Source organism: Sylvia atricapilla, chromosome 3, assembly GCF_009819655.1.
Source record: "Sylvia atricapilla isolate bSylAtr1 chromosome 3, bSylAtr1.pri, whole genome shotgun sequence".
Classification (NCBI taxonomy): domain Eukaryota; kingdom Metazoa; phylum Chordata; class Aves; order Passeriformes; family Sylviidae; genus Sylvia; species Sylvia atricapilla.
This window is the reverse complement of record NC_089142.1, coordinates 58,653,702-58,677,965: the sequence shown is the minus strand read 5'-3', so window position 1 is coordinate 58,677,965 and position 24,264 is coordinate 58,653,702. Positions and strand designations below refer to the sequence as shown.

Below are 24,264 nucleotides of genomic sequence, written 5' to 3'. Positions count from 1 at the left end.
GAGCCCGCCTACCCCGCCTCAGGACAGCCCGAGCCGAGGGACCCCGAACACGTTCGGCGATTTCCGCCACTGGAGCTCCGATGATTTCCGATGCGCCCAAGGCAAGCGCCGAGCCTCTTCGGCAACTTCCGGAAACCCGGAAGAGAGGCTGCCGAGCGCGATCGGGCGTTCCCGGCACGGCAGGGACGCCCGGGAGACCGGAGAGCGGCCGCTCTCCGCCCCCAGCCAGCCATGCGGCTGCTCTCGCGGGCCCTCCGCGCGGCGCAAGGATACCGATCAGCCGCGCTGCCCCCTCGGAGCCTCCGGGCAGGGCTAGGGGGATGGCCGCTCCTGGCGCGGCGCGGGCTGAGCGCGCGGCCGGGCCTGGAGCAGCTGTTCGCCGAGCCCTCCCTGCGCCGGCTGCTGGAGGCGCGCACGCGGGGCGAGGGCGGGGCGGCGCCGCAGCTGGCTGCGCACGTGCGGCGGCTGCGCGACAAGGAGCGGGAGCTGCACGACACGCGGGAGCTGGCGCGAGGTGCGGGACCGGCCGCGCGGCCCGGGTTGTTCTGCGTGCGTGACGTCACCGGGGCGACCCCCGAAGGGGCGGGCGGAGGCCGGCTCATTTGCATACGCCTGCACGATTGGGCGAGCGGCCCCGGGGGGCGGGGCGGAGGCCGGCGCGTGGCTCCGCGCACCTGCCGGGGTGGCGGCTGCGCGCGCGGGGGGCGCGCCCCGGCGGCGGGAGAGCGGCGCGCGTGTCACCGCGCGGGGGGTGACCATGACACACGTGTCACCTGCGGGCGCCCGGGGCGGCCTCCTCCGGCCTCCCGAGGCAAAGAAACAGGCCCGAGCAGAGGGCGGGGGTACGAGTGAGTGGGGAAAGTACTTCCGCCCGCCTGGGAAGTGCTGATACTGGAACTTGTTTCATCGAGAACAAAGATAACACGGATAGAAAAATTTTCAAGTTTTGGTGGAGCTTTTTTTTAAATACATCTTTCTCTTGCTGCTAAGACAGCCCAGTCCGCCTGCCTGCCTCCGTTTTGGCAGTCGTAGAAGTCAGCACCTGTATCTGCTGTCTCCACACTGTGATTTGACTTTGTTGTGTGACTTTTAGTTCAGTCAAATAATGGATTTTTTTTTTTTTTAACCCCGAATCAAATTTCGTTTTGATAGCAGTTAGAAAACTAAAATGTAGAAAAGGAGTCCTTTAGGATCAGTAAACATTCGTTAGATGGTCAGGTATTCCCTAGAACTGTAGTACAGACTTTTGCCTACAGTGATAGGGGTATTAGTCCTTTTAACGAGGCATACCAGTCTTGAAGCCGCTGTGCTCTTTAAATCTTTTATGGTCTTGCCACACTGAAATACAGAAAATAGGTTTTTACAGCCACAGAATGTGTGGTGTGGGAAGGACCTTTGGACATCACCCTGACCACCCTCCTGCTCAAACAGGGTCACCCACAAGTTGCTCAGGGTTTGGCCCAGTTGGGTTTTGAGTGTCTCCAAGGATGGAAATTCACAATCAATCTGTGCAACCCGTGCTACTGTTTGACCACCGGCACCCTAATCGTTGGTTTTTATGGTTGGCTTGGATTTTGGTTTTGATGTATTAGTGGAAATTCTTTTATTTCAGATTTTTCTCATGTCTCATACCTGCACAGGATTAGAAAACAGTTAATATGTACTTAGAATCGTCTTCACAGATCATATTAGTAATTTGATTTTCTGACAGGTTTAGTGTTTTGAGAGAGGGAGAGGTTGTGGGGTGATTTGGTTTTGATTTGGGTTTTTTTCTTTTAATAGAGTAATTTCTTCATTTTTTCAGAAGTTTTTCTTAGAATGGCACTGATGTAAGTCTGAGGATTAACCATACTCAAACATTTCAGATGAGAATGAAGATTTCCGGAAGCTTGCCGAAACAGAAATTGTCTCCTGTGAAGAGGAGATAGCTGAACTGAAACAACAGGTTAGATGCCATTATAAAGCCCCTGTTGCCTTACTGTTCTTGTGTTAACAAAGCCAAATTGTCTTCTTGAGGGTGTTGGAACTAGGTGATACTTAACGCCCCTTCCCACCCAAACCATTCTATAATTCTCATTGAGATGTATGTGGTAAGTTCTTCTTTGTGCTAGTTATAGTCTTCAAATAGTGTCTGTTAGCTAAGAAAAATGAGAAAATCAGGTGCTACAAAGACATCCTGTAAGCAAGTGCCTATTTGCCTAATGTTTCAATCAAAGTATCTTTTTAAGTAGGCGCTGTAGTTTGTCTTGTCCAGGTGTACCTTTATGGATGTCCCAACTCTTCAGCCCTTGGAAATGTTAAACTTACATAGTATCACTCACTGGTGGTTTTGAAAAAATGTAATACTATGTAACTACTTTAGGCTGCTACTGTATATAAATTTTACAGAGTATCTATGTTATTGAATCACATAAATCTTTAGGTAAATAGACTGTTTTAATTTAATATTACTGTAGAAGCTGCTATGGTCACATTCTTTATTCCTCCAACAACAATATAACAGTCAATATATATAACAATATAATATATAATATTATTATAAAATAATAAATATTTTTTGTAAATATTTATGAATCTGCCAAAAGAAGTTGTCACCTGTGGAAAGAAACATCGCCTAATGCTAGTAAAGGCATTTGCAAATCATCCAGAATTGTGACCCAGCATGCAAAATTTTAATTGTTTGTTTTGGTGTATCTTCTGCAAATCAGGCTCTTCTTTTTAAAATAAATAAACAAATAATACATTTGTGTTGTTGTTGAAGGACTGTGCTCCTGAACATCCATACCTTCTTAGCTCTGCAGTTGAGCTGGAATTAAAGAGGAATCTGATTAAAAGGGAGATATTCAGTTGTCTTGCAAGAGCAGGCGCATATCCTGTGGTTTATCTTCATTGTGCTCCTGATGGATTAAAAACTTCTGTGACATTTTGTGGCTCTCAAGAGAGGCCTGTGTAGCTCCTGTGACTGTGAACAGACACAGGGAGCCTTCCTGCAATGCAGTGTCAGCCTTACACACCTTTGCCTGGCTGGAGCCTGTCCTTGGGGCAGGAGAGCACAGCCTAGATCAGTTACAGACTTGTCTGGCGTTTTACACTGTCTCAGATGTGGATGGCAGTGTCAGAGAGGAGTCTTAGCTGGGTGCTTTTGTATTCACAGATAGTGTTGCTTTTGATTCCTTCAGAAGAAACAGATGAGAGTGATCTTGTCATGGAAGTAACTGCTGGAGTTGGAGGGCAGGAGGCCATGCTGTTCACCTCGGAGATATTTGATATGTATCAACGATATGCTGCTTATAAAAAGTGGAAATTTGAAGTATTGGAATACTTTCCCAGTGAAATAGGTCAGTAATGAAAATACTGTAACTTCTTAGTTCGAGTTGAAACACTCATTCATATGACATTTTCATTTCCTAAGTAAAGGAAGGTAATTTACACTATCTTAATTTTAGAAGTGCAATATTGTTTGAATGTCTGAGTACAGTTCTCCTCAGCTTCTGCATTTGGGCATAAAACTCCATTTCAGAAATATTATTAAAATGCTAGAATGCTACAAAGAAGATTTGTCATTTAGTAATTTCATTTCTACATTTTAAAACTATTGAAAGAGGAGTGCTTGGCAGAAGAAAATTTAAAAAGTGATACAGATATGTTGGTTTAGCACTTTTTTTTTAATAAAGATTATTTAAACTATTTGGTGACACTGTTATACTTAGTTATCTAATGTTTTGTTACTTATAGATTAGGTTGGTGGAAGATTGAAAAATCTAGTTTTTATTATGGATCTACTGGCATAGAGGAATCAGTTTTATAAAACAATTCTTAAAGTTTAACCGAAAATATCTTAAATGTATGTGTAGTAGTATTTTGTCTATAATATTAGGGAATGGGATATTTGGATATAGCTCATCTGTAACAGTTGTTAAAATCTGTATTAGAATTTGATTTTAAAAAGTGTTGTCTTTGTAAACTCTTTGAATAACTTTCTTTAAGTATCTCATTTCAAGTTGGTGAACCTGAACGCAGGCTCCCTTCTAGAGTGAGTGTCTGTTAATGATTCAATTAATATACTTTTTTAGAAAAGATTATTACTGTTGAATTCCTTTTTTCCTATTATCTAGATTTGTTAATATTAATAAACTTTTTTGTTAATTTTAATACTTTTTGTATAGTTAAAAGCTAATGTGCCAAGTAAACAGTTTTTACAGTTTAAGTGATGATAGAGATGAGAAGTTTCATATTACATTGCATCTTATTGCTGAAATAGCAAAGTCATTTTCATCCCCATTCATGACCAGGCAAACACTTCGCCAGGAGCTGAACCAGTTCAGCCTTCAAAGCCAACAGAAATCTGCTTGCTTTTTTTTTTTTTTTTTTTTTTTAAGTAAATGGAATAAACATAGTACAGGTTAGATGGGTGTAAACAGAAAAGAGGAAGGGTCTGGGTCTTAATTTTTCACATACTAGGGGGAGAGGGGCAGAGAAAGTTGCCCTTTCCATTGATTCAAGGCTTTGATTGGGTAAACCCCAGCAGTGTCATACACTTCACCTGCAGAGCACAGTTTCAGTCAGCTTAAGCAAGGCCTGTTTCACCTTCCAGCCAGCTGTGTGTTTTTTCTTTCTCAGCTCTAGCAGTTTTGAGGCCACCATGCTAATTAGATCAGTCTGCTGTTTTGGCTTAAAAGCCCTGTTATGAAATAGTTGTAAATCAGGTCTGACTCAGCTTACTGTCCTATGATTAGAAGAAAAAGGGAGTTGGGCTTGGCTACTCTTTTGGTGAAAGCTCAGTCCTCGGACAAGGAGCACACACCCTCGGAGATATTCCCATTGATGGCTTAAATGGGAAGTTGAACTAATATGTTAACCAAGTATATATCTATCCATATTTTCTTTTTGAAAGGGCTAGCGTTTTTTAATGACTCTATGTTTATTTTAAACATAAAATGTTTCTGTTTTGTTGAGGGTTTATATGTGCACCGAAACTGAAATTTAAGATGTAAATCTTGGAAAAATAAGGGCAGCCCTAGCTTTTGTCAGCCTCTTGCAGGTTATTTTTTGATTTTGCATAACCACATAATATCAAAAAGGATGCTGGAAATAAATTGGGAGGTAGGGGCGCTATATATGGCACAGCCAATGAAATGGATGTTTGAGCCCTCAGATTCAAAGTGCCTGGGCTGTGCTGAGTAAGAGTGGAGCCCTTAATTGGTTCCCTTATTTCAGAGAACTGAATTTGAAATCTGAAGGTGGGTATGTGTGAACAAGGTGAATCCTAAATAAAGCTGCAATGAAATACAGGTTACAGTCCACTCTTAAATTACTTTATTGACCTACCCCATGGGATGCCACTGTGCAAAAATAACATGTTGAAGATTCAGTGCACATGTTGAAGCCCAAACTCGCATGTCAGTATTTATCCACTGCTTCTCACCCTGTAGTGGCAGGCAGAGATACAGATGTGGGACTTTTCCCCAGTCTAAGATGCCACATAAAAAATGAATGCAAACTCAGTCCCTTGTTCTGAGTAAACCAGATATCAGGGTGGATTGGGACATTTTATATGAAAGGGGCAAACACATAGTTAACAAGAATTAGCTATATTTGAGAAGCCTACAAACAGGGTAAAAGGTCAAAATTTCGTTAGATTTAGCTGCAGTTCATAATAAACCTGTGTTGGTAATGCTCATTTTGAAGCAGTGTGATCTAAATACCTGTCATGTGAACCAGTTTCTTGGTCCTCTTATTCTAAGCACTGTACAAAAATGATGTGAAAGAGAAACCTAAACAGCCTCTTCCTATCTTCCACAAACATGACTGTAAAACAATACATATTTTAGTAAAGTCATGAATGAAGAAACATGTCCATGGAGTTGAACAACCTGGCCTGTGTTCTGGTGGATGATTTTTTCCTGTTGTGCAGAGCTTTTTCAGATTCCATGTTGTCTTTGTTTTCCGTTTTTAAAGAGCTGTTTTCTTGTCCCTATGGTTGAGTTTCTTAGTGTGAGAGATAGCCTAAACCAGTATTTCTGAGAAGTATGTGCCTCTTCTTTTCCTCAGCTGTGGTTTCATATTGCAAGGCTTGAAGAGCAATACTCTTTCAAGGCCACCTGTGTCTTCTTCAGTCACTCTCTTGGCACACCTTCCACTGTGCTGAGAATAGGATTTGGGAATTGAGTTGCATTAAAAACAAAAATGGGTGAAAAGTTATATTCATTTATAGTGCCATCACACCAGCAAACAAGGAAGATCAAGAATGTTATGAACGAGTAGAGCAACAAACTCTGTCCCAAAGCCATGATTGTTATGAACTTGACTTCCAAGTTCCAGGCTGTTCAATGTTTGTAGGACATTGCTGTCAAGTGTTTTGCTGGAGGTATTGATAAGAGGTGCAGGAACCTGTGTTCTGTTCACTCCAGGAAAAAACATATATAAGTGTATATAAAAGATGTAAAAAATTAAATTTGACTCTATAAAAGAAAATTTTACAGTCCTTTCCTTTTTGAGGTAGTGTGTGATTAAATATGTATGGCATTAAGTTTTTTCTTGCATTTTTTACATGATTTTGCCCAAGTGTTGAAATGGTAAATTTGTCATTTTAAGAAACAAATGCCAGTGGTGTGTAAATACACTCTTGGAAGTATAACAGCATAGTACCAGCAGTCCTTAAAGGTTTATAACTGTTTTTCTTCTCTATTTAAGGTGGCCTAAGACATGCAGTAGCCAGTATAGCAGGTGTTGAGGCTTACAAATACATGAAGTTTGAAGGAGGAGTGCATCGTGTTCAGCGGGTACCAAAGACAGAAAAACAAGGACGCATTCACACCAGCACAATGACTGTTGCAATATTACCCCAACCCACTGAGGTAATATTTGTCTTTTAGTATAACAGACATTACCAGGAGCAGTGTTTTTTGCCCCTCTTGATATTGCCTTTTTAGTCTTAATTTTAAACTAGGTCGTATTTGTTATTTTATTTTTATCATAGGGATGATTGTCAAAGATGCTACACCTTCCTGAACTTTCTTGAAATTGTCTTGCTCCTTCTTCACAGAGACTATTGCTCCACTCCAAAGCCAAAAAAGGGAATGTCTGCCATTTCATTTAGAAAACATCTAATCAAGCTCAAATATTGGTTAACTCTGCTGGAAGAGGATGCAGAGCTCTCAGAAGACAGGAAAATTAGTGCTGAGCAATGGTTATGCATTAAGTTACTATTTAGCTGATTTCTGGGGTTCCATTGTGATGCATTCCAATCTGATTACCAAGATTTCTTAATATGTTTATAAGAAGATTTGAACTAGGACCCGTAAACGTTCAGAAGTTTGATCTTTCATGAATGTGCCTTCCAAAATAAACTGATTGTGCATATTTGATATCTGTCTAGAAAAAAAAAATAACGTAAACTACTTTTTTTCTCTTCTTCTGTCTCCCATGACAGATGAGGCTGCAAATTAGTCCAAAAGATCTAAGGATAGAAACAAAGCGAGCCAGTGGAGCTGGAGGCCAGCATGTCAATACCACAGATAGTGCTGTACGGATAGTTCACATTCCAACAGGTGCTGCTTTATTCTTTCGTTAGTACAAAATCTACATTCCAAAATTGCTGTCAGAATCTCTTTTGAAACAAAGGGTTTGTTTTCAAACCTGGGCAACAGTAGAGCAGAGGCTTTATGTAGTTTTCATATCTATGCATACTACTCTAAATGCATCATCTTGTGCTCACTCCAGTTTTTAACAGTGAAGGCTACTGCCTTCAGTAGCTAAGGTATTTATTTTGCTATTAAACATGACACTCCAAAAGCATTCAGATCAGTTTATATCAAAAGATTCTATTTAAGCTTTCAAGTAATGAAAGTGACACTGGAAAATGGAGTAGGTTGAAATTAATGATTTGAATTTTCTTGACTTGTCTCCAAAAGAGAGATTGTGCTATTTCCGTATTAAAACATTACTTTTAATTGCAGAGTCTACTCAGGATGCCAGCTCCCATTTGTCTGCTGGCTCCTTTCCCATAGATGACACACATAATTAGGAGGCCCATCCCTCTGGCTCAGGGTAGGGAACATAGCAGGGATACGATACACCCTCAAACACTACCTGATTTTAGCTGTTGTATGGGGGCTTTTTATTGCCATTCCTAAGCCTTTTACTTCCCTTTGAGCAATTCACAACAGCTTTCTTGACTTTAACTTTTTCTCTTCTCTACCACAAACATTAGTCAGGCTTTACAGGGTTCCAGGGTAATCCCAAACACTGTTTATCTTCATGTATCCATATTTTTGCCACCCAAATTTCCTTGTATCTGTTTAAAACATCAATCCATTCTGCACTTGTTGCATTACCCTAGGAAATGCAGAAGGCAAGCAGTGGAGAGGTTAAAATTCTGTTCGATATATGGTGACAAAAAAGATACCCCAGATTAAAAATGTTTTGGATGGCCTGTGTGTTTGGATAAAAACGCAACAAACTGAAGCCAGCAACTGATTTTAGTTGTTGCTGATGGCAGTTACTAGGGCATCTTACAGAAATTAAAGTGTATTGCAAATTTTTTGCAGTTATACACAGTTAACAGGGGAGTTTATAGGTCACATTAGCTCATGACTTTTTCCTGTTCCACCTTTCCCTTCTTCATTCCTCTCATCCTTGAAATTGTCCTGTTACTCCTTCCATTTCTCTCATCCTAAATCTTTTTATAAGCCTTTACCATGATCCAAAATGTTGTTTATAAATAAGTCTTTCAGAAAGTAATACTATGTAACCCTATAAAATCATCCTCTAATATTACCAGAGCTACTTAATAAATACAAATAACAGGTTAGCATGTACTGTATTTCTTTTCTCTGCTCCTTTTTTTGGCTTTTTGTTTCTTAGCTTTAATTGTGTGTTTTGGGATGAGAAAGCACACTCTTTTATTTTTTTTTAATAAAATACTGCCCACTTTTTTGTATTTTAATCATATTCTAAGCATTCACTATCTTACATGTTTTACTGTTCCTAAAATCCTATGTTTCCTGAAACTGTGGCCAAAATTTACAACTAATGAAGGTGTCTAAGTCAGATCACTTCACGTATCTTTTATTTCATTATCCATCTGTTGTCCAGGTGAAATAAATTTCCACTGAATTAAACTTCTTGTCTGATGGCTTAAAACATCTGTAAAATTCAGCCTACACTTCTCTCCCAAAATGTATCATTACTCATTAATAAACCTGGATTTCTACATTCCCAGTCCAAATGTAACAGCCTAATGTAACATACAAAATATCTTCCAGAAATTGCAGGGCTCTTTTAGCATGTGTTAATCTTAAGTGCTAAATGTCACGATATTTTTGACAGGGATTGTGTCTGAATGTCAGCAAGAAAGATCCCAAATTAGAAACAAAGAGAAGGCTATGCAAATGCTATATGCTAAACTGTACAGTGCCAAACTAGAAGAAGAAACCAAAAAGAGAAACAGTGCTCGAAAGATTCAAGTAAGTTTGATTTAAGTTGTGTTATAATTCTGTACAAGCAAATGTTTTTAGGGTAACATCTTTGCTGAACAAGTAGTAAATGGAAATACAGAGCAGCAGGAGCTCAGGAAGGACTTACATGAGGCAAAAAAAAAAAAAAAAAAAAAAAAAAAAAAGTCATAGAGTCATAGAATGGTTTGGGTTGGCAGGGACCCTAAAAATAATCTAGCTCCAACCCTCCTACCATGGGAAGGGATGCCTTCCACTAGGCCACTCTGGAGAACAAAATTTGTGGAGTGCCCAAGCTCTCTAAACAACAATATTACATCAGCAATAAAGGTCATATATTAGCCAGACTTAAAGTTTCAGTAGTATGTAAATCCCAGAGATCCAGTGAAACAAACTGAATTGCAGCATGAGAATAGTATTAGAAAAAGATGCCAGAATTGTTCATTTACATGTTTGAGAAGAATTACTGCAGCTGTTGAAGTGATCTGATTACTATGTAACTATAATAAATTTTGTATAGTCATGTGAGGAAAAGAAACTTTTTGCTTTATATGCCTAATCAATATTTCATCAGTTTTGTAAGATGATGATGGTGATAAACTGATTCTTCTTGTTCAATAGATTGGGACTAAAGGAAGATCAGAGAAGATCAGAACATACAACTTTCCACAGGACCGGATTACAGACCACAGAATTAGCAGATCAGTGCATCATGTTGAGTCTTTCATGCTGGGGGAAGAAATGCTGGATGAAATGATACAAACTCTGAGAGAATATGCTGATTATGAATCTCTAATGGAAATTATTTCAGAAAATGAAAAAAATAATTCCTCCTGAACATTGCTCTTTCTCAGGCCATTACAGCAGATGTAGGCCTTGGTCTGCAAAGAAGCTTCTTGGAGCACCACACAGAAAATGGAACTTCTTTTAAAATCTTGAAAAACATCACAACTTATTTCCTCGTGAATTTTAAACAGTTTTCTTACTTGCTGAGTAAAAGACTTTATTATCTTCATATAAGACATTATTGCTGCAGTAGTCCTTTTGAAAAGTTAACTTGCACCAGAAGTAACAGCAGTTTTTATCATTTTTTTATGGAGAGCTGATACACCACTCTCAAAAGGCATGCATGCATTAAAAAATGAGCTATTTCTAGTTCCAGTTTTCATTTTGACTATGGCTTAACCACCACACAACAGCGTGAAATACTTGAGAGAACAAAAAAAATCCTGTTTTGTTTGAGTGATTGGAAAAAAGTGATAAATAAATGACCCCAACTCTACCTATCCACATATTTATTCATCACTTGTATGTGTAATGGGAAAAGGAGTCTAAGTGTATCTGTCGTGTTTTCAAGGCCTTCAGGCCCTTATTTATAAACACAAAACAAGTTTAGGAATATCCCTTGTTCAAGAAAAAAAAGCCATGGAAGCCAAGTGATAAATCATATGAACTGGTTTTGGAACAAATGTTCTTGTGCTTGAGTCAAAAATGAAAATAATTGTTACAATATTGTTCGGCTGATATTTCAGTATCCGCTTGACTTCAGTTTCTCCTTTATGGCTTCAACTGCCTTTATGGCTTCAACTGACTGTCCAAGTTACTGGTCATCTAAAAGTTGTGTGCTGTGACCGGCACTTACTGGTTTTGTCTGTTTAATTAATAGCATTTGAAAACATTTGAAACCTTTATCAGCTTTTTTTTTCCTCGTAAACACTGCATGGTAACTATGATTAAGTTCCAAGTCTTTTAGTTTAAGATGCATACATTAGCTTCAGATGGAGAAATTCTGTGTACATAAGATGAGACATACATATTTCCTGTTGGTAAGCATGAGACTTAGGTCTGCATTTACCTGAAGTCTTGTAACTCAAAACTGGCACATAAAAAAAGAAAAAGAAACACTCATTTTTTTTTCTGTAAAATAATTGGACACCTGTTTGAGCAGAAACCAGGACTGAAGTCTTCATTCTTACCAGAGCAGTATTGTAAATGGAACACTACAGAGCACTTAAGAGAGTGCAACTGATGTGACTTAAAGCCAGGCCTTCTTATGCCAGGTGATAGATGGAGTTTGCTGTTAGCTTCATATCCTTCCAAACAAATAAGGGCCATTGACCAGGTCTATGAACTGGACTACTGCATGAAAGTTAGATAATTGTCTTAGGTCTTTGTCACCCTAGACCTTCCCTGATCTTCCAGCGTGTAGCCTGTCTGGCCACATCCTGCCTCCCTATTCTCATCTGGCTGTTAACAAACAATAAATGTGTTGTTGCCTTGCAAGTGACCAAGCTCTGATCAGTGTGAGAAAAACAGGCATCATGTAGTTCTGGCGGGAGGCTGAAGTGTTTCAAACCTGGCGTCTGACAGTGCTGTACAGAGGGGGGCTTCACTGTCCTCCTTGGCCTGTCAGGGGAAGCTTTACTTGTAAAGGCTTGAAATGCCCTGCTTGCTCTGTGTTAATTTTAATGCAAGGGATGTTGTCTCTGCAAATGCAACCTCCTTGAGCTGTGAGCAAATTGCATTTCCAGCAATGGTGGGAATCCCTGCACTGGGGTCCGGACAGCCTAGCTCCCAGTAGTGCTTCTGCTCACTGCAACCAGTGATAGCAGCGTCGGTCATATATAAAATACATACAATTCTTTTATAGTGAGGAGCCCAGATCCACCGCCAGACTCGAATCACAGAATGGTCAGGTTGGAAGGAGGGTTGCAGCACATGGCGCGGGATTGCATCCGGGCAGTTCTTTAATATCTCCAGTGCGGGAGAGAATCATTCCCGGCAGAGGAGGTTCGCACATTCGGAGCGTGCCGGGGCGATGGGAAGATCCCAGGCGCGTCCATTTAAACCAGCAGACGCAGATGTAGCCGGGCTCCAGCTGCGCTTAGGCGTGTGTCGGTGCCGGGGCGCGGCAGCCGCCGCTGCTCGGGGGCCGATCGCGGTGCGGGGCCGCAGGGCGGGAGGAAGGGGCGGGCGGGAGCGGCCGGCGCGCGGGAGCCGCGGCCGCGCCACTCGCGTCCCTCCCAGGCGGCCGAGGAGGGAAAGCGAGGGCCGGGCCCGGCCCCGCCCACCGCGCCCGGGATTGGCTCCGGCCGCCTGCCCGCCGCCCATTGGCCGCGTCCGGCGCGCCGGCGCCTCGCCATTGGCTGGCGCGGTTTTGGATACCAAATTTAAAGTTTTTAAAAAGCTCCCGGCGCGAGCGGGACGCGCTCACTGCCTGCGGCGGCGCCGGCGCGGCACTGCAGGTGAGCGCGGGGCGGGCGGCGAGCTCCGCCGGGAGCCGCTCCGGGGCCCCGCGGCCGGGACTCCGCTGGCGGCCCGCATCGGGGGCAGCGGGGCTCCGCGGTCCAGGCTCCGTGGTTAGGGCTTTGGCTGGAGTGGCGGGAGCTGCCGGCGTACGTGGTGGCGGGATTGTGCGGATGCTAGCGGCGCTGCCGCGGGACCAGACGGACTCGGGACGGGGATGCCTGGCGGCCGCCCTGTACCACTACTCCCCTAGTCTAGCCCCGTAGCTATCCCGCCGGCGGGACGGGACGGGACGGTGGCGCATTGGCGGCCAGGGAGCGCCCCAATCCCGCCAACGAGCCGCGTGTGGGGTGGTCCCGGCTGCTCGCCGCACTGGCGGGGCCGGAGCCGGGCCGGGGTGGGGGGTCACAGCGCGACTCCCGCCGGCGGGCAGCGACGGGCCGGGAGGCGCCGCGCCCTGCTGTCTCCCGCCTGCCGGCCACGCCGTCGGAGGGCATCCCCCCGGCGCGCTCCTGGCCTCCCCGCCACCACCGTTTTAGGGGGAATCCTCCACTGCGGGAGAAAGGGAGGGGGGCCCGGAGGCGTGGGGTGAAGTTCCCGGGGCCCTGGGGCACGGCGGAGCCGGAACCCGGTCCATCTGCAACGGACCAGGGCGGGCCATCTTGAGCGCTGGCGGGAGCAGCCTGACAGCGCCGCGGGGCCCCGCGGATTAGCCCCCTCCTCCCGGGGTCGGGGCAGGCCCTGGTGGACCGAAACATGATTTGGGGGCATTTTCCAGATCATCAGAATTTCAGCCCAAATGCCTCTCTGGTCATTCTCAGGGAAGGGGGGGAGGAGGCTTAGGAAGGGTTTGCATCTCTTCCCCCAGCTCACACGATACAAAGCCATAAGCCTATTTGCTCTTTTCTCCCACCAAACGTAGATACAAAGAAGAAACTATTTCTTTTAAGTCGTTCATGGAACACATTTTTCTCGTGCTTCTTTCCAAACCTGCTGGAAGTGCTTAAATCTTTTAAAATGCTCAATCAAATCGGGGATCTTCTATTTGCTACTGGTTGCAAAGCATGTTGAAACTTTTTTTCCCTTTAGATTTAACTGGGGAGAAATTACGTCCTTCCTCCCTTCAGCCCTCGCCCATCCCCCCGCAATTGTTAATATAGATAGCACCACATTTCGCGGGAGAGGGGAATGGAGCAGGGCAAGAAAAGCTCAATTGCTCTATGATATCTATCGATCTCCCACTCTTTTTAAATCATGCTTGAACCTTTATTCACTCCCACCATTGTTAAAGGATGGGTGCTTTTCTTTGTATTCTACTCACACATGTGAGCACTCAAGCCTTTCCTGTGCCACCCAGCCTCCTCCCTTCTCAAAAATGCCAGATATCTAGCTGCAACAGCAGCATTGCCTCTTAGATGCAGACTTCAGGCTTCTCAGGCCTGTGGTCACTCATGAACCCTCTGCCACTGGTGTCTCTTGCAGGGACTTCAAGTGTCTTGACTATGTTGCTACCTTTATGGTAGGAAGTGGAAGCACTGGTGTGTCTCATCCTTGCTGGTGAAATGGTGACCGAGTAAATCCCCCAGTTATACGCAGCATAAGACTAGTTTTTGGGTTGCTCTTACATAGATTTAATCAGTGGCTGTTCAAATCTTTAGTTCCACTAGTTGTGTTTTAGGCACTAGAGGGTGAGTCAGATGAAAGCGTAAAATCCATAATGCAGAAGGGACGCATGGCGGAGTCTTTATGAAAAGAAGAATCTGTGATCTAGTTTTTGCCGTGTTTTCATACTGCCCTTGTTTTTCTTGCAGAATACAGAAAACAAAATGAAATCAAACCTTAACCGCTCTTGCAAAATGAAGCGTGATTTTGATTGCAAGTCTCTTCGTGCTGGGTTTACGCCATTGAAATGTGCTGTGGAGAAAACAAGACTGGAAAAATCCTGCCCCTTGAATGACGAGGAAAGCTTTTGTAAAAGCTGTGCAGAAGAACATCAGAAAATACTCCTTAGTGATTCATACCATGCAGCCACCAGAAATCTAGACCTTGAAGATGGAAAAAGGCCCATACATAACAAAGAAAACAGCCAAATAACCCAGAGACTTGATGAAGGTATCTGTGAAATGGAGGCAACGGAAAGCCATAAACTTAATGAGGACAGTGGTTATTCCTCTTTGTTGAGTACTCACTATGCTGATGCAATAGAGCATGACGATAGTTTACCTTTGGCTGGGAATCTCTGTGGTACACCAGAGCAATGTCTCATGAAGAACCAAAGTCAAGAACAGTTTTCAATGAAGACACTGTTGCCAGTAGTCCATTATGAAGAAGTGATTTGCTCAACATTGAAAAAAAATGGCAAAAGAAATCTCAAGTCTTGGGCTGCTATAGACAGAATTGTTTCTAGGGGAAAATTTGAACTTTGTAACTTAATTGGAAAGAAAATGGGGCTGGATAGAATAGACATTCTTGCTGAACTCTTCCAAAGGAACATGAAACACATATTAGCAAATATTTTAAGGCATCTCAGCAAGATGGATTTATTAAAGTAAGTTTATTGATGTCATTGTATTTCACTGGGAAAGGAAAAAACCTAATCAGATGCCTTAATGTTCTAGGTATGAGGCTTGTGACAGTTACTCACTGTTTAGTATTATGTGTTAATATATTAAAACATGAACTGACATTGTAAGCCATGATACTTATGGAGAATGTGTATCTTCCCTAAAAGGCAAACTAAAGACTTATTGTATTCTGTCTTTACATAAAAGAAAATGATTACAGTTATTCTTACTGTTTAATAAATCCCTTTCCTAGGAGGCAACTAATATGTTTGTATTGTTGTTTCAGCTTTGCCAAAGTCAGCACAACATGGCAGAAGATTCTACAAGAAGATAAACGGATTTTCCAAATGTATAGCAGAGCTGTGAAAAACCTTTCTGTAAGTTTCTGCCCTGAACCACCAGTACTTTTCTGCTATTTAAGGTTTCCTATGCTTAAGAGATCACAGAAAAGTGTTTTTAAGTTGAAAACTGTCACTGGAGTATCTGAGTTTGTCCTGTTAAGAAGCCTTGTCTCAAGTGTGCCTAGTTACATCAGTGACTTCGGGCACTCCAAGGAAGGCTCACTGAGAAGGTGACCCAAGGAGAGATGCAGATGTTTTAAGAGCTTCCACAAGGTCCTGCGTTACAGAGAAAGGCATGAAGGAGAGAGTCATTGCCACCACAGCCCACTGGGCAAGCCCTGGAGTCTCCCAGTGGAGGCTTTCTTGCTTCAGCAACCCCACTGATCCAGAAGGGAGGAAGACTGAGATAAAACACTCAGGTGGCTCTGTGAATCAGGGTCTCTGTATATAGCAGTAGTGCCTGAAGTCCACCATGCCTGCTACAGAAAACTGAAAAGCTTTGTGCACTATGAGCTATTCCTAATGCCTCTGTCCTATGAAATAAAAATACTAGATTCATCCACACCAGACTAATGTTTTAAGTCAGGACTCTCAAAATACTAAGTGTTTTTCCTTCTTGAGTGATGGAGAGACAGAACAAACAAAGGCTTAGGATCTACTACAGGATAAGGTTATAACCAGTTTGAGTTTTACGTAGTATTTTACAGTGCTGTCAGGGTGAACCATTTGTACTGAATATTCATCCAGAAACTTTGATTTCTTCTATATTATTGTATGCTTTTTTGTTTAACTTGAACTGGCAACTTGGAAAATTGGTGGGTGGAGTTAATTTTTCACAAAGAAAGCTTCAAGCACCCCTGTTCACCATGAAGAATTGGAAAAACTGATTTTTGCTTTAAAAAATTATGATGAATAGGTTACGTGCTCTGCCTAAATAACTGTTTATTTGATTACATGATAGAACTTGGTTAGTTTTTGAACCAGAAACCAGGGAGCAGTTCTATGCATTTATAACAGAAGTGACTGTGAAAGTTATGGTAAAATCAGTAGTACTCCTCCTTTGTGTGATGTTTTATTATGGGAAACCAAGAGTAAGTATGTATCTAAAATTATTTATTGACTTCTATTAAACAAAAAAAAAAAACTCATAAGGTAAGTTCTCTTCCCAAATTTAAGTCTTTGTTTTTCTTTTCATTAGAATGTCACTAAGGCACCAGAGCATGCTGCAACAAGAGAGTACATTCCCTACAGAATGTCCTTAGCTTCCATTCAAAAAGCGACCCCACCAAAAAACTTGAACAAAAAAAGCACCAGATCCAAAACATCAAGGAATCACAGCAGGCTCACAGAGTTTTCTGAGGTGAGTGGTGATTTCCACTAGTCTTTAATTACTCTCATGTTGTCTGGCAAACAATCACCTTGTAAAGCCTATTTTTGAAAGTGGCGTCTCCAATTTCAAGTGTTTGTAATTCCTATTAGTATGGCTGCCAGTTTTTGCTTAGTAAGACTATTTTATAGCAATGTTGGAAGCTAAGTTGGGAGAATATTGATACACTGGGGTATTCTACATCCTTTTTTTCCCTTAAAAATTTCACTTAACTGATTTTTTTTTTTTGCTTAAATTTTGTCTTGTCAGATATTTAAAAATTTAGTTATTTCCTGTTATTTCCCATGGGTTTTTAATGAATCACGTGTTTTCCACATAAGCAATATCACAAAAACTGTCAGCTTTTCTTCAAAACTGATGGACACTTAGGAAAAAAACAAAAACAAAGAAAGACCAAAAACTTAATAGTTCTTATGCATTGCTAATTTTTAAAAAATTTGAAACGATTTCCTTAAATCATTCTGTGGGGTTTTTTGCAGCTAATTACCTGGCATTAAAATGTCTTTTTAAACTACATATTTATAGTGTGTCACACATTTGGAGTTGTCAAGAACTGTCAACAGCCTGTTTCCCCTTCACCTTGTTTGTTTTCTTAAGCTCTTTTTTCACATACTTGCAAGGTAGACCTACCTGCACCTATCTTATAAGACTTTTTAAAGTGCTTATTGAAAGCTACTGCTTGTTAGTAAGCAAAAGATTCTCATAACTAGAAAAAAGTTTTATACTCAAGTCTTATTCTGCAAATTGATGCAAAAAGAGAAGATGATGAAATGTCACTGGACTATATAAACAAGATGCTGTAATACTACTATATAAGACTTTGTAGCATTAGGCATGTAAAAGTACAACTGTTCAGTAGCAATCCTAAAATTTAATTCCTGATATATGCGTCTATACACAACTACATCACCATCCTTGAATGAGGTTTGCAAGATTTGGGAAGGCTGTTAGCCTTACTGCTCTTGATTTAGCTTGTCCTTCAACTTTCAAATTTTAAGAATTTTAAGTTATCTAGCTCAATTCCAGTAGAAAATACCTGCAATTATAGACATGTTCAGTCTTCATCAGAATTTGATGCAACAAGATTTAGGCTAAATTTTTAGTATGTCTCTCTACATTAGGAGAAGTTATAATATCTTTTGTGGCAGGAAGACATTATCAGAAGTGTTAGGAAAGTGTATTTGCCTCTACTCATGACTTTCTGTGTGTGATTTTTTCCAACAGGCTGCCAGGAACTTGAAAAACACTGAAAGCCTTAAAGCCTGCCATCTTTGTGGCTCACCTGCCAAGTATGACTCCTACCTCCAAAGAGCAACGTGCAATCGTGAAAGTTGTGGCTTTGACTTTTGCACTAAGTGCATGTGCAGCTACCACAGCTCCAGCGACTGTGTGAGCAGCAAACCGGTGAAACACAACTCTGTGCCAGGGCCGCTTCCTGGGACTAAGAAAAGCAAGCAGAATCTAAAGAGACTGTGATCCATCCCCTCCAATACAAATTGGCAAATGTCCCATAAAAGTTTTTTCAGTTGTCAGCAAAGAAAATGCTTTCTGGTATTCCATAGCCATAAAAATGGTTAGTTCTCTTATTCCTCTGTACTATTTAATCACTCTGCTCAGAAAGGTTTTAGAAACATTTCTAGTGCTTTTGAGTAAGGTGAGTGAAGCCTTTTTTAATGTGAAAATGTGGGAGAGTAAATTTTATGGTTTTTCAAAGCTTTGCCTTTGATTTTAAAATGTGGATATTCATAATACCATTTTCTCTGATGGCTTTCCTTATGTATCTTAAATTGGTCTTCCTTCATTTCTTCTTTCACTTCTTGAACCTTTTCCAAGTTGAAAAAAAAGTACTGTATGTTGGCTGTACTGCTAAAAAATACTTTAGCTTTTTTTGAAATCACAAGCTAATTTTAATATTTGTATATATTTGTAAATACTGTTCATATTTGTCTTGTAAATGTGAAAATAAATGATTATCCCCAACAACGTGGTTGGCAAATCTGACCTTCCTATTTATGACACTAAAACATTGCTTCTCATGCTCTTTTTGCAGGTTTTTTTAGTATGCTCTTCTTTAAAATTGTTGATTTAGCAAAGAGGAAATACTCCTGGGTTTGTGTAAAACCTACTGAATCCATTGTCATGCTGTACTCCTGCATCTTACCTAAAGGCTCTTATCCTATAAGAGTAATTGCCTATAGTGTCAAGAGTGCAAACACCTCCTTTTCATTGCAATGGAAATTCTTCTTTTGTCTGGTTTTATGCTGCTGTTGCCAAACTAGTTCAGTCAGCAAAATGTTCCTGGTCCCACAGTAAAAAAAAGTAAGTTTTAAAGAAATAGACTAATAATTTTGTGGAATTATCTGGGGTGTATTTTTCCCTTTTGGTAAGTAAATAACAGGCTGGGAGGCCCACACTGTAGGTCCTGCTTCTTGAACTGTAGTCCATGTAGTGACAGGACAAGTGGGAATGGCTTCAAAGAAAGTTAGGAGAAAGTAGTTTTAGATTAGATAGTGGGAAAAAATTCTTTACTCTGAGGGTGGTGAGACACTGAAATAAGTTTCCAAGTTTTTATGGCGCTCTGAACAACCTGTCCTAATGAAAGGTACCCCTTGTCTGCGGCAGGGGAGTTGGAATTAGGTGATCTTTAGGGTCCTTTCCAACCCACAACATCCTATGAATCTGTGATCCTATTATACTTTTTTCTGCTATTTAGACAGTACCATCTTGATACATATAAAACCACAGCAAGAGTTAGGCTGAGCACACAGAGATGAATCTTATAAGCAAAACTTGTTACAAAATTTTCATTTGTATCAAAATTCCTGTGTCCTGAAGAGTGCAGATAATGTGTGAACAGAACTGCTATTTCCTTTATTATTTTCAAGAAATATGACACAGGCATTCACTCTTAGATTGGTATTGCACTGTAGGATACACCCTGAACTAAAATTGTGTTTTCAAACTCAGCGTGGTAAATCAAATTTATCCCTTCATATTTTTGAGCTTACTAAAGGAATAATGAATGCACTTTCTAGTAGGCCTAACACTGAGTAAAGAATAGCTGCTCTTTTCCTTCTTTTTTAGCTGTAGAAATTTTATCTCTTCATGAAGAATTTTGAGAAAAATTCCTTGTTACCTCCAGATAAGAGAGAAGAAATGGATATTTTTTGATAACTTCTGAGTGATAAGGAACAACTACCTTCTACCTGAAACCTTGTTGGAAGGGTCAAATTATTTGATTAATGAAGCTTTGGCCAAGCTGTAATGGATCTGCTGCAAACCATTGTCTGTTTTCACTTGCCCGACTAGTTTTGATTTATATGATCCTCAGATCCTTACCTACCTGCTTTAGTTTTAATCACAATAGACATTCAAGATTGCAGCCTTTGACATGTGAGTGACAGCTTCTTAAGGACCTTGATCTCTTACCAACACTTACCATTTTCTTACGCATAGAATCTGTTAGAGTGGCACAGGTATTTCTTTATCATAAAGATATGATAAAGAAATATCATATTTTATCCCGCCCAGCATTTGAAACCTTGCCCAATAACACTGAGCACGGAGCCTGAATAAAACCATGCATCTTTCTGTAAATCGAAGGATGCTTGGTCTCTTCATCAACAGTTTCAGTGAATGATGAGCTGCAGAAAAAAAAAAGGATGGATAATCAGTCCCCACCCAGGCATGCCTCATCTGCAGGTCAAATGAGGGAGAAAGCAGGTCCTCAGGGAGCGAGTATGATGGGTGTTATTATTCACTAGTAGGTGGCCCAAGCAGTGCTGAGGAGAGTGATTTGTACGTCAAAGGTGTGAAAGTCGTAGATGCAGATTGTTGTTAATGTCTCTGCTGAGCTATCTTGGACCAGCCTTTGATATGCAGTCCATGAGTCATACCTAGGGCAAGAGCACAGCACTTGCCATACGGAGATCAGTACTCCTCAGGTACTGCAGCTGCTGTCAGAAACCACTTTCAAACTCAGCAGTTGGCAGCCCCAGTGACTTTGCAGGAATGTGATAAGCTGCTTACCCACACTGCATATGCCTTTCAGATCTACAGAGGGTGATAAATACCTTCAGGCTGCCAGAGTCTCCTGCCTGCCTGGTGCAAGTACAGATTTCTTCCAGTTACTTACTTATCTCTAGCAATGGCTCTGCGTGGTGAGGAAGGGTGGGACGTTTCTCTGATCTGTAAATTCCTGTGTCTAGCAGCTGTTCCCTCCATCTCGAACAGCTGTGAAGGCAGATTATTCCTTCATCCTAACCCAAGCTAGGAGACAGAAAAAGGCAGGCATTTAAGACTTTCTGAAATCAATATTGAGTATCTGCATTTTTCAGCTCTTCTTTCTTGCACTTAACCATGCTTTCGTGAAGAACCCAAGGAGCTGCTCGAGTGCTTGCACCTTTCTGCAAGTCACTAAAGGCAATTTCAACTCTCACCACAGCATGGAGAGAAACTGAAGTGCTTGATAGTGATAGTCACTTGTATAAACGCGGACAAGTTCGGATGCACATATCAGTATAATATATCCTCCAGCAGAGGCCTTTGTGCTCTGAGAACTGTGGGACATGTAAGAACAAAACCAAGAAAATAACAACCTTCTATTCTGCAACTATTGCCGCCTTAGCCCAGCTGGTCACGTCGGAGCCTGATTTTCTAGTATGGGAAAACCAGTATGTGCCAGATATGCTCCCCCTAGCCAAAAGCTTCACTGCACGGAAGCAAAATTTTAGCATGTCGAATGTTTAATTTGTTTTGTGGTTTTTCAGGGTTGGTTTGGTTTGGTTTGGCTTTTTGGGGTGTTTGTTTTGGTTTGGTTTGGTTTGGTTTTTGTTTGGTTTTGGTTGGTTGTTTTTTTTAATCATAAAAGTCATAGTTGTATCAGTGACCACTCTCAAAAAATCCTGTTTATTTAGCCCTAAAAGATAAAAGTCTCTCCTAACTTAGAGACTTTAAAAAAAAGGAATCTAGATTGAGATTCTAAATAAGAATTATTTTCTCACCTCCCAAAGCCAAGGACTGACAGCCCTTTTGAGGAAATTATGCTGTACTATAGAGATTTTCTTTAAATGAAAATTGTTCTGGAAAGGGAAAACCACGAGATGGTGCTCTTGGCTCACTCACTGAATGAAGCCGGATTCAGTAAGTTCCTTTTACTGTGTTCACAAAGAGGATATTCCCTTCACCTCTAATAACTGTAGCTGTAGATCTAGTTACTACAGTTAGGGGAAATCAGATTAAATCTGCAACTAGAAGAACAAACCCCAAACTTTCCATTCAAATACTGATTTTATTATTTGTTTCAAACATAATTTTGTAGAGTATGTACACATTTGCTAAACTTAAAAATGTACAGGTGTATTTCATAAAAGTTTTATTTTGCTATAAAGTGCATTTGCTTTCTTCAAGGAGTGATTAACTGCCCTAAAATGATGTTTACTTTACCCACCTTGCACGCTCATAGTGACAACTGGAGAGCAAAATCACCACTCTTAAGCAGTGGGTGAAAACTGTCCTTACAAAGCCATCAGTGCAGGTCTGGAGAAGGCAGCAAACAGAGCTTTGCCTGGGATTGGACATGGTATTCCTGACTGATGGAGGTTTGGTGAACAACTCAACAGCACAACAGCTGTGGTGCCACCTTGACGTGTCTTCTGGTAGGAGCTAATGGTGCCAACTTGCAAACTATCTAAGAGGCACAGCATGTAGAGCACGCCACGGCTGGCATCTTGGCCTGAATTGCCATTACCTGAGTGCAAGGATGGACTAGGCCATTACTGTGATAGATGCTTGATTTTTGAAGACACTCGCCATTATGAAAATACCCCCCTTCTAACATATTTGAAATATGCAGTAGAGGATGAGGAGTTACAGAGATGGACAACTCCTAGATTGTGAGTCTTTACCTAAGGATGTACAAATTGTCAGGTCCATTCCATTTTAATATAACCTTGTCAGAATGGTTTCTCCCTAAGTAGTCCATGGGAACTTAAGGATAAAGGTCAAAACATAGTGCTGATATTCCCAACACAAAATAAAAGCAGCAAGGCTCTATGAGCCTGCTGGCAAATAGTTGCCAGACTCAAACGATGGAACAAACATTGTTGTAGTGGCTGCCGAGATGGTTCAGCATTAGCTGAGGTTTTGTCCCTAAAGGTTTTATATTGTTCTGAATGTTGCATTCAGAGCTGCCCTCACAGTACCTCAGTTCTGCATTCAAACAAGGCATCTGCAGCCCTCAGACAGCTGCAGTGTCAGGGCCAGGCCATGGCCTGAAGAGCAGCCCTGAGGATGTTGCATGGCTACGCAAGTGTGTGTCTGAGAAGAAGGAGGGAAGAGGGAGAGAAGAGGGAGGGAACCCTGCCCCCTGCCCCTCCACCGCCCTATTTCCCACCCCATAAGTGCTGGGCTAGCTTTTGGGATGTGCCCTTGGCTGGTGTAGCTGTGCCAGGCCAGGGCTGAAAAACAAAGGCCTCTGGGCATTTGATGCTTCCTTGTAGGCAGACCGAGGCAGAAATGGTTCATGCTGGTTTGGGGTTAGAAAGCCCCTCTGGCTTCATCAGGCCTTCCAGTCACACTCACACTGAGAGGATTGGTGGTGTCACTGACCTAAATTATTTTCTGTGGGCATATAAAAGTCCCTCTGCTATGCAGAGAGACTGGGCTCAGGAGACTCTCCTGGGTATTTCAGGAGGAGGTCCGGCTCTTCCAGGGCTAACACATGGCAGCTACAGCTTCACACGAGGGACTTGGGACGGGTACATCCGTGGTGGCCATCACCTCCCAAAACTCCCCTCTGCTTTCTGCCGGTGCCAGCTCTGTGCCCACCAGAGAGCGCAGTGCCCCTGCTCAGCAGGATGGAGGCTGCTTCCAGAGGCTCCAGTGGAGCTGGCTGATGCATGAATCACAGTGCAAACAGGATGACACAGAGCTCTGAGACTTACCTCTTGTGTTTAGTGTCATTTTCTGAGGGTCTACCTTGGCTCAGTTAATTACATTGTACAACAGATTTTTGTTAGTCATGTGTAGATCTAATTTTCAATATTGTCCCTTGGTACCAAATTAGCAGAGAAAACATCAACTACAATTTGCTTACAAACATACTTTAAACACCAGCTGCTTGTAAAAATGCATATGATGTTTTTAAATTAAAAAGCTCTGTGTTGCCTTAAAAATACTTGTAACAGGCAGCATAACATTTGCTCTCTGCAATATGTTTACTAACATATCCAACAATAAAAAAATCTGTGTGCAAGTAGGAAATCCAGAAA

General features: G+C 41.7%; 2 protein-coding genes across 4 annotated transcripts; both read left to right on the top strand.

Moving 5' to 3' along the window:
• Nucleotides 1-130: 130 nt before the first annotated feature.
• MTRF1L (mitochondrial translation release factor 1 like) lies at nt 131-10,967 on the top strand. Of its 3 annotated transcripts, none has more exons than XM_066315498.1 (7): nt 131-514; nt 1,866-1,945; nt 3,155-3,338; nt 6,694-6,857; nt 7,433-7,550; nt 9,331-9,467; nt 10,077-10,967. In XM_066315498.1, exons 1-7 carry the CDS (start codon nt 232-234, stop codon nt 10,290-10,292), a joined length of 1,182 nt encoding a protein of 393 aa, XP_066171595.1. In that variant the 5' UTR covers nt 131-231; the 3' UTR covers nt 10,293-10,967. The 3 variants fall into 3 exon arrangements, with proteins under 3 accessions (XP_066171595.1, XP_066171597.1, XP_066171596.1); XM_066315500.1 differs by having other exon boundaries at nt 395-514; nt 1,805-1,945; nt 3,180-3,338; nt 10,077-10,737; XM_066315499.1 differs by having other exon boundaries at nt 396-514; nt 1,805-1,945; nt 10,077-10,737.
• A 1,699-nt stretch (nt 10,968-12,666) lies between these two features.
• FBXO5 (F-box protein 5) lies at nt 12,667-18,794 on the top strand. Its single transcript, XM_066315497.1, has 5 exons — nt 12,667-12,700; nt 14,513-15,249; nt 15,552-15,642; nt 16,805-16,966; nt 18,218-18,794. The coding sequence occupies exons 2-5, from the start codon at nt 14,528-14,530 to the stop codon at nt 18,467-18,469; spliced, it is 1,227 nt and encodes a 408-aa protein (XP_066171594.1). The 5' UTR covers nt 12,667-12,700; nt 14,513-14,527; the 3' UTR covers nt 18,470-18,794.
• Nucleotides 18,795-24,264: the final 5,470 nt, after the last annotated feature.

Bases quoted from the DNA above. Each gene is read 5' to 3' on its own strand.
- MTRF1L (XM_066315498.1), top strand. From the start codon at position 232: ATGCGGCTGCTCTCGCGGGCCCTCCGCGCGGCGCAAGGATACCGATCA. The intron at 515-1,865 runs GTGCGGGACCGG...CAAACATTTCAG, and splicing joins CACGCGGGAGCTGGCGCGAG to ATGAGAATGAAGATTTCCGG. The intron at 6,858-7,432 runs GTAATATTTGTC...CTCCCATGACAG, and splicing joins TATTACCCCAACCCACTGAG to ATGAGGCTGCAAATTAGTCC.
- FBXO5 (XM_066315497.1), top strand. From the start codon at position 14,528: ATGAAATCAAACCTTAACCGCTCTTGCAAAATGAAGCGTGATTTTGAT. The intron at 15,250-15,551 runs GTAAGTTTATTG...TTGTTGTTTCAG, and splicing joins AGCAAGATGGATTTATTAAA to CTTTGCCAAAGTCAGCACAA. The intron at 15,643-16,804 runs GTAAGTTTCTGC...TCTTTTCATTAG, and splicing joins GAGCTGTGAAAAACCTTTCT to AATGTCACTAAGGCACCAGA.